This window comes from Manduca sexta, chromosome 27 (genome assembly GCF_014839805.1).
Source record: "Manduca sexta isolate Smith_Timp_Sample1 chromosome 27, JHU_Msex_v1.0, whole genome shotgun sequence".
NCBI classification, from domain to species: Eukaryota; Metazoa; Arthropoda; class Insecta; order Lepidoptera; family Sphingidae; genus Manduca; species Manduca sexta.
The window spans coordinates 17,980,449-17,990,141 of NC_051141.1; the positions used below are offsets into that span (position 1 = coordinate 17,980,449).

The window sequence follows — 9,693 nt, forward strand, 5'->3', positions numbered from 1 at the left end:
CTAATGGTTTGTATTAAATAAATTCTATATTTTGCAGTAGTCCATATTTTTTACTAGTTTTCTAAGATTTATGCAGAATTAGCTCAAAGAAAAAATCTCTACAGTGAACGAACACAATCAATACGTAAATCGTTTATGGGCAGAGGTGATCACTCGCTTGAGCTACATTAACACCAATTGATTTGTTCTATAACATTAAAAAGTATTCCTAGCAATAATTCTGTATTTATGTAAAATACCTTTATGAATTTTATATGTACATCAGAAGTGCTGTCGCGACGTGTGGCCTTGGTGTAAAGATCCAAACGCCATCTGAAATGTATAACCCCTGTAACTCAACTGTATTCCTCGCCGATTTCTTAAAAAAGTTTAAATCGCATTTTTATTATTTTACATTTTTTTATTTCAATTGAATTGCCAGACGTGCGTACCGCTTGCCTGATGGTAGGGGATATCACTGACCGAAACGGGAGTGGTAGACAACAGTTAATACGCACGGTTTGTATGTTTAGAGCGCTATCATGATATACCATATTCATAGAACGAAAAAGAAATGAACACACCTGAAGAAAATTCATTGTTAACATTTAGGTTTTAAATTCTGAATACGGTATATTTGTATTTTTTTTTTATGTAAATTGATTTTTTGCTACCGCTAGAATAGACATTTACTGGAGCGTCACTACGTACAACAAATTGATATTCGCGGCGACATAAAACTAAAATTTGATTTTTAAAGATTTTTACGGTAGTTATTGAAAATTGAAAATTATTGATGTTAAGCCATTGCATTTCTAGGTAACCTAAGATTTTGGGAAACAGTAATTTACCTGCAGCTTGTGGCATCGAATGCGGCGCACGCGCAGAACAGCTGCAGTTAGAGATGTCCCGCACCTCAGTCTTCGGCCGGTTGTCGTAATCAATTGAACTAATTATTTTTGTCTCATTCAATAAATTTAATCATTTGAAGAGGGAGATAGCTCGGCTTAAAAAATTATGCACCGGTAATAGTGCATATTTTATTCACATATTATAGAAATATGTAAAAATAATTCGGAAATATATTCAGCTGTTACGTCAAGGTTTACAGACTGAGATTTCCAATAACAAGTTAGCAAATATATGAGCAACTGCAACTCTAGTGACTATCATAATAATTTTTCTTTTGATTTTTTATTTGTTCAGCTATTTTTCATCTTAAATAATAAAAATAAGATATTATGTCATTGGTTTATCACTATCTTCTATACAACGTAATTTAAGAGTCAATGGACAATATTTTGACAAGGACAATTACTATAACAAACAGATGCCTATAACGTATGTTATGCTAGCTGAGTGCATGAAGGATCTGATCATGATGCTTAATGTATAGAATCAGTCATATTTACACCTTGACACACAAATTATAATAGGTTACCAAATAATACAAAATAATGAACGGTACCGTTTCTTTATTTTAATTCCAATAAGTTATAATTCCAATAATTATATGTAATTCTACCTGATTGCATTGATAGTGCATCGCACGTAATTAGAACTTGATTAAATAGACACTTAACACGAATAATACTTCAAAACTAACTAAGAAAGACGTATCATTTCTCATGACCGGCATTTTGCCTCGACATACAGTTCAGTAGGTACGCTCTCCCAGGACTGATGGTCTCTTACAACAATTCCTATTGTCCGGGGAAACTACAGTAATCTAAACATGTTGCGTATATAATGGAATCATTAAATACTAAAGATATGATATCATACTTACTAATAGAGAAAGGAAATGAAGAAGCCTTGAAAAGTATCCTAGTGTGTACTCAGTAGGAAACAATTGTATAGTTAATTACTGATCAAGGTAAACAATATTGCGGAAAACAGAGCACGTCAAAATCCTAGAGTATAATGTTGCGCGCCAATTTTTGCCTGATGACTACTTAGTATTAGTCACATTGATTCTGAACAACGAAACCCTTATCATAGTCCGGGTGGATGATGTACTTCAACGGTGATGTTCCAATTTCCGGTTCCTGGTTCAGTTGCTAGCGGCTTCTGAAAGTAATGATAGCACTAAGGATAGGTTCTATGCTGCATACCTAGTCTGAATGAAATAAGTAGGGCACATTGTCATATGATCATAACTACAAATATTTTTCAAATACCAAAATTAAAATCTTTTTCAATAATAGCTAGTGATTTATAGTTATCCTAAAATTATAATAGAATTTATTTGATGAAAATGAGTTTAAAATAGGTATTTTTTTTAAGTTGGTCCTAATAATCAACTATATTGCCGTGTAAATGTTCTTACCTTTGCACGTGGTTCAGGCGCCGAACCACGGAGAAGCAAAGCTAGTATTGCACGATTTATGTAGATGCGTGGCAGTTACGTATAATCTCGTAGATTTACGGTTCTAAATCTGATGTTCATCATAGGATCCGTTCCAAAAGAATCAATCACTAATTTTGTTCTGCAATTGAAGTCGGCTTGTTATTGACGCTGCACATTGAGGACGTTGACTGCTGGTAACAGCTGGACAGTTCGCGCATTCTAAATGCGTTTGCGCTGGATTTGCGACGATGGCGCAACTCGAAGTAGCTCTTTTGCGTGAGCGCTTTTTTGATTACTTCTGTCTTACTGTCATTTGAAGTATCAGTGAGAATTCTGGGGTGTTTGTTGGTGCATGTAGTTGTAACCCTTCTTAACGGCTATCTATTATAGCAATCCTGGGACCATGAATAGCTCTAATAAACCCATCATTGTTTTTATTACTCACTGTATTCCAATAAACTATCTTGAAGTTGAAATGTCTAAATATAAGAAGAATCCGTTCAGTTTATACCAAGTTTATGAGAAACTACTTATTTAAATACGTATACTAAAAAAATCCTTCATCCGCATGTTGTTTAGACGCGGATGAATGTGATCAGCTTCCTCATAGCCTTGTCGTAGTGGCGAGCGCGCACAGGTCCGCTCTTAGTTGTCAAAAATCTGAAACAATATTACTTTTTAACCGACTTAAAGAAGGAAGTTCTTAATTCGATGTGTCTTTTTTATGTTTGTTACCTTAGAACTCAATCGTTTATTAATCGATATGGATTTTTTCGGTTCAAAAAATATATTTCCAGATTTGGTTCTACATTTTTTCAATATCGATTTAGTAGTTTGGTTTTTAAACTAAAATAACTGGAATAATTATATCTTTTAAGAAAGCGTATAAGTATAATATGTAAAATCAGTGGCTATTATTTTATCTGAAATGCAAAATAATAAGTCCTAAGCAGTTTAAAACTGAATATGGTCCTCGCCAATAAAAACTAAAATGACACAGACTTCTGACATGTTTCGCTATGGGGTAAACTGTCCGCCTAAAAATGTAGAATGAATTGCAACTATCAAGAAAAAAATGAGTAATCATTTACATAAGTAAATGATTCCATCTAATATGTGTATCATTGTACGGAATCTGTTCCTTTGTCTTTCACTAGCTCCGCGGTGTCAATGACCTGTGCAGTTTGCACATGCGCATATCGTGCTTCATTAAGTAACGCCCTATATTGATCGACGCAACAAAATGGCGCCCATGCCGGTCACTACAGAAGTTTTAGTAAAATATACCGAGAGCCCCACCTACAATTTTATACCCACTGTGATGGCACTCCAATTTGTATATGCTAGCATTAAATGTCCTCTGCCATCTAATTATTGCATTTAAATCGATGTACCAGTAGGTATAAATTAAACGTCTCACACTCAATAATGCCTATAAACAAAAGAAGTAGAAATACTCCCTCAATTATCACGCATTAATGACCGTTACAATAAATGATGTTGATAAATTATCACGAATTCATTATTGTGGCTTGTGCCTGAAAACCCAAAACAATGTAATAGTATTGTGATACCGTGTTATATACCTATAGTTTGCATATCCACGCAAATATTCACTTACTGTTATAATTTACAATGTATTTTAAAACATTATTGATGATGCCCGGGGTCGTGGAGTTTGCACATGCGCACTAAGAGCATCATCCGCCATTTTATGGCGCAATGCACCTTTTTGAGAATATCATTTGAATACTAAATTGGGCAAAATGGCGACCTGATTTTATAGTATCTTTTTGTTTGCTATAATTACTCGAGTCTGGCAAAATCACCGGTAAATAAACTATAGCAGCCATAATATAAAGGAAGAAGAATATAATTTGCTTACTCGCATCAGTTTCCATTTTAAGATACTATGCATACACAATATATATCGGTCGATGTGGAACAGAAATGCACTCACTAAGAAACCGGAAAAGGTATTGATACAAATCATAGAACACGCCCTTGCAGTTTGCACATGCGCTGAGAGCAGCATCCGCTAGCTGGCAATAACTTATATCGTGTAGGCTGCCTGTCCTTACACATCACCTTGCGGGCCTTGTTTATTCTATTTGCTTAATCTAATAATTACTCTAAGAACTATTAATAGATATCTATCTACTGTTAGAATATCATATGATGCTACGCCCTTTTCAGCTTGCACATGCGCACGGCGTCCTCCAAGATTGCAATATGAGCAAAGTATTGATTGATACACATATGAAAACAAATTTTTTTATGATCTTATTTAATGGATGCAAACCCCTCCCCCCACTTTACTTTGAAAAAATGAGTAATAATGGATTACGTACATACCTAATCCTTTCCACGTAGGACTGCAGCGTGTACACCACAGCCTTCAGTCTCTCCAAGTCGGTCACCTGCTTCTCTAAGGCAGAGAGCTGGTTGGACATATCATTCACCATTGCCACATTGTGACCGCAGCAATTCCTCAAATCCTCCAGTTCCTCTTTAATAACGCTCACAGCCTCAGTCAGAGTTGGCAAGATCCTCAGTTGCATTTTCAATTCGCGGATTTCGTCGAGTACAGCTTGCAGCGAAATCTGATGGTAGCCCGATGAAGGTATCAGGCAAGTTGGGCACTTCCAAGCTGCTTTCTCTTCATCTTCAAGTTTGATCCATTCCTCTTCAGGAATGCTGGCACAATCGTAGTCAAGATATTTCTTGCAGGCGCCGCATTGAGCCCCGCCGGTAATAATAATGCTGCACAAAGCGCACTCCATCTTGGGCATAAGTGTTCCGGGCATGATGGACCGGTCCGCGCGACGGTTAACGACAGAATAAAGGTTGAGGGCGGCTGCAAAGCTGCGCGAAACGCGTATTGATCGAACTTCCGAGCAGAACTAGCGCCACATGCAGCTAGACTGCCCGGGCCGAGCCACACCCATTGCTCTGTGGTTTAGTGGTGCAGGTTTGTGAAACCGAGGGATTTAAGTTCGATTATACTGTGTAACAAATTTGTTCTTTTTTCTTTATTTGTAACATTGATCCAAATAGCTGTTTCTGTTTGTCCTGTTTAGATTTTTAATTTAAAGTAGAAAATTTAAGTCATACAGCATACTTCATAGAACATAAGTTTTTAACTTTACACCAACATTTTCATAATTTTCATTAGAGTTACAAAGCTGATTGTTATTAGTAAAAACGTACAACCAATGAAAATTTTGCCGCAATAAAAGATTATCGAAGAAATTTTCTATTTTTTAAAAAATAAATATTTAATTATTCAAATCGACAATTTTCAGAAATTCAGAAAATTCTTCTTAAGTCGAAAACTATGAAAAATCGGATCATAAATGGGGGTGATTCGGATACCCCAACGGGTGCTCTATCTCTGGAGCTCCGCTTGACACTATTTTTTGGGACACTCTGTATATCTTATAACTTTAACCGTTTACTCAGCGCACACAACGGAAGCCCTCAAGAGGAATAATTTTTCCCCGTTCTTGCAACAATTTTATTACTGCTTTGCTCCTAATGGTCATAGCGTGATGATATACACCCTATAGCCTTACCCGGTAAATGAACTTTCCAACACTAAAATATTTTTTTCTATTCGAACCTATAATTCCTGAGATTAGAGCGTTTGAATAAACAAAAAACAAACATTTTCTTTAGCTTTATATAATAGTATAGATTACGGGGAAAAAACCCGCTATATTGTCCCTGAATAGGAAGTGGCCTATGTCCTTTCCAGGGTCTCAAATTGTCTCCATACCAAATTTAATCGAAAGCCGTTGGGTAGTTTTTGAGTTAACCGCGTTCAGTGAGCAAGACTTATGTGGCTGGGGTTTAGTGCTTTTATTTATTTTTTAAGAGCACCAATCCCGTCTTTCATAATAGTTGCATAACTTTACCTGTTTACGTAGCGCACGCAATGGAAGCTCTCAAAAGTAATAAATTTTCCCCGTTTTGCAACATTTTTTATACTGCACCGCTTCTATGGGTTATATCGTGATGATATATAGCCTATAGCCTTCCACGAACAAAGGGCTATCCAACACAAAAAAAAATTTAGTTCGAAATTAGTTCCTGAGATTAGCGCCTTCAAACAAACAAACTCTTTAGCTTTATATAATAGTATGGATTTAAAAAAACCGGCTAAATGCGAGTCGGACTCTCGCACCGAGGGTTCCGTACAAACCTGTAGGTAAGTAAAAGTTCACTCATCGCGACAATCGAGCCATAGTTATGGTATTTTATATTGCAAAACGACATAGGTCTAAAAATTAAAGGTTACCGGTATTTTTCCTTTATATGTGCTATAAAACCTTGCTTTACGCCAAGTTTCAAGATTCTAGGTCGACTGGAAGTACCCTTTAAGTTTTGATCCCTTCGCGTTTAGTTGCGAGATTGAAAATATGCGGCTTAAATTGGTGTTTCTTTTGATTGCGTTGACATAGAAGTTTGATTTTGTTACAGCTTAAAGGTATTATAGACCTGAGTATTTGATATGAATTTCAATTTAATACCTCTACGCGTTCATGAGGAAAAGGGCAGTAATAAAATTATTAAAAATATTTTAATTATATGATGAAACTACAAAGTTACGGTTTTCGCAATTTTTCCTTTATCTGTATTATAAGACGTTGCTTCGTACCAAGTTTCAAGATTCTGTAGGTTTTAATTCCCTTGCGAGTTTCGAAAATTTGTGACATTAACGGCTATATCTTTTGATTGCGTTGGCTTAGAAGTTTGATTTTTTCACAGCTCTTAGGGACAGTAGACCTGATATTTGATATAAATTTCAGCTTAATATCTCCACGCGTTCTTGAGAAAAAGGGTCTTTATAGACAGACGGACGGACGGACCACAAAGTGATCCTATAAGGGTTCCGTTTTTCCTTTTGAGGTACAGAACCCTTAAAAGCACTTAATTGATTTGGGTGCAAGTCTTATACTTCGTATGATTGAAATCGCTTACAAAATGTATTTATCAGCTTAATAATTACTTCTTTTTCTTTTATTAAGTCGCGGTAATTTACTTTAATAATATATTAGGTTGATATTTAGAACGCGAAAACTTGAATTATCATGATATACACAACTAAATATTGAAACAAAACTGTAACCAGCACAATTACCTAGTACTGTAGATGAGGATTCATGATATCATAACACAAAAAAACGAATCGTCTTAGATACTTATGCCCTAAGGCATTTTGTTAAGAATTAACTAAAAGCTATTTAAAATAGGTAAAACTATTAGTCTTAGAAAAATTGTGCGTCACAATGTTATCAGGTTATTGTAAGTAAATATTATTTCTGTTGGATTTCTGAACGCTCGTAATTTCTTATTTACTATACTGGGTAAAACGATTTGTGGCTTTTCCTGTTTTGTTAGCGTCAATCTTTATGGCCTGTGTAAAACTATCTAACAAAAGCGGTTCAAGTCTTGTATTTAGCGGATAAATGTCAAAAAGAAGTTTAGAGGAAGGCTGAAGTGACAGGTAGCCACTGAAAACCAGTGCTGTGTTTTGGTTGCCATAACACAGCTTATGCTGAAACGTCCACCTAGTTTTAGTAATTGGGGCATGGAATATGTTTTAAGCATTTTTTTTAACCATTACGTGTACCGCGATAATAAATTATAAGTTTTTTTTATTCCCGACCCTCCATAAAAATTTACATCGCGTACTATGTTTTAGGAAGATTTTATGGTAATAAGCGGCAGATGGCGTTTTCTTATGATAAAAGGAAGATCAATACAAGGGGCGGGGTAAATAGGCTCGGCTGCACTCTCGGCTTCCCTCGCTCAGTGACTCGTGCGTGCTTCGGACGTATTATGCCCGACGTCGACATGTTACGCGTAACCTTCAAATTTATTTGTGTGAACCAAAACCAATCAAGAATATGCGTTTTGAGTGATTGGAGTTAGTTTAAGCTTTACTTAAAGCGGTTTTAGTAAGTGTGGACGAATACAGCAGGAACATTGCAGCTGCAAAATCAGGTGAGTCTAAAATTAACGTTAGGACTTTGACATTAAGTTAATTTTGGTTTGAAAGTCAAGGATGGAGCGTATTACTGTTGACATTCTTGTTTATTCGCCTTGTTATATGTTTCTCGTATAATAAAGTTTAAAAATATAGGCTGATAGAAGTTCAAAACCCGCTATAGTTCACAACGCGTTGCGCATGCTCTATGAATTAAGTAGCGGCTAAGTTATACATTTTGTAAGTTTAGTCTAGGGACCTGTTTAAGTAGGGAATTTTGTGGTCAATGCTCATCGCGAATATATACAAATACACGATCTTTGTTTTCTACAGGAATTTTAGCATTTATACTTCGTATAACCTTTTTTTGCTTTTGACAGTTCAGGTATTAATCAATCAGTGATGTGCTAACAGGTTACCGATTCTATTGTTTTATAGTAATCGATATAATTTATGAACATGTTTCGATCGATTTAACACATTAATAACATTACCTCACTTCATCAAAAACTTATTTATTTTCATGTCATCGCCTCAAAACTGAATGCTTTACGATATGCGCTGGCATTGACGTCGTTTAGGTTTTTTTGTTAGTAAATTAGTTTGTCCATTATTCTCAAAAACTGCTGATAATTTGGGCAGCATATTCATTGGTAGGTAGAAAATAGTCCAGAAGTGGTAATCCAAAGCCTACCTACATTTTATACACGTACCGACTATTCTCATATGACAAGTAAGGATTTGTACGGAAATTAAATGGAACGAAAACATGTCAATAATTGACAGACATTTTATCTTACTCTTTTTACTTCTTACTAATATTGTAAATGTGAGATTGTGAATATGTTGGATGTTTGTTAGAAGTAATCAGAGAAACAGCTGAATGGGTTTGGATGAAGTTTTGTACTCGAGTCGTGGATTACAGAGGCTATCTATCCTGGTAATTCGGTCCAATAGAAAAAATGATTTTTTATCAAAGTTTTTATATAGATGGAAATGCTTGTTCTTGTATACGGGCAATGTATACGGGAGTGACAAAGTGACCCCTCCTGCATCTGATGGTAAGTGGAGTGGGGTCCAATCGAATATTGGCTGACGAGAGATGGTTACCTCTCGGTAGTCAATACAATTATGTCGGCCTGTTGGAACCGGATATAGAAATGCTGATCCCGGAACGTGACACAGTTACGTGAACTACACTATGGCGGGTTTAACACCTTGTGTGCAGTAGTCGCTATCCGCGCGAGTATATAATATATTCTACCACCATTAAAAGGCCTTTTCATGTTTCAGTTTATTTTTATATAAAATTATTTCTTGAATAAATGTATAATGGCTAACTTAGAGTATACGTGTTTTTCCAGTAACACCA

At 35.7% G+C, this 9,693-nt stretch overlaps 1 protein-coding gene across 3 annotated transcripts; it reads right to left on the reverse strand.

Moving 5' to 3' along the window:
- Positions 1-1,437: 1,437 nt before the first annotated feature.
- LOC115451166 lies at positions 1,438-5,220 on the reverse strand. Of its 3 annotated transcripts, none has more exons than XM_030179381.2 (3): positions 4,681-5,220; positions 2,309-2,989; positions 1,438-2,049 (listed from the first exon to the last, which is right to left on the reverse strand). In XM_030179381.2, the coding sequence occupies exons 1-2, from the start codon at positions 5,134-5,136 to the stop codon at positions 2,975-2,977; spliced, it is 471 nt and encodes a 156-aa protein (XP_030035241.2). In that variant the 5' UTR covers positions 5,137-5,220; the 3' UTR covers positions 1,438-2,049; positions 2,309-2,974. The 3 variants fall into 3 exon arrangements, with proteins under 3 accessions (XP_030035241.2, XP_030035240.2, XP_030035239.2); XM_030179380.2 differs by having other exon boundaries at positions 1,438-2,046; positions 4,685-5,205; XM_030179379.2 differs by having other exon boundaries at positions 4,685-5,205.
- Between the last annotated feature and the right edge of the window lie 4,473 nt (positions 5,221-9,693).

Excerpts from the sequence above, each read along its gene's own strand:
- LOC115451166 (XM_030179380.2), bottom strand. The coding sequence starts at position 5,136 with ATGCCCGGAACACTTATGCCCAAGATGGAGTGCGCTTTGTGCAGCATT. Across the intron at positions 2,990-4,684 it reads TCCTACGTGGAAAGGATTAG|ATTTTTGACAACTAAGAGCG; the intron begins GTATGTACGTAA and ends ATATTGTTTCAG.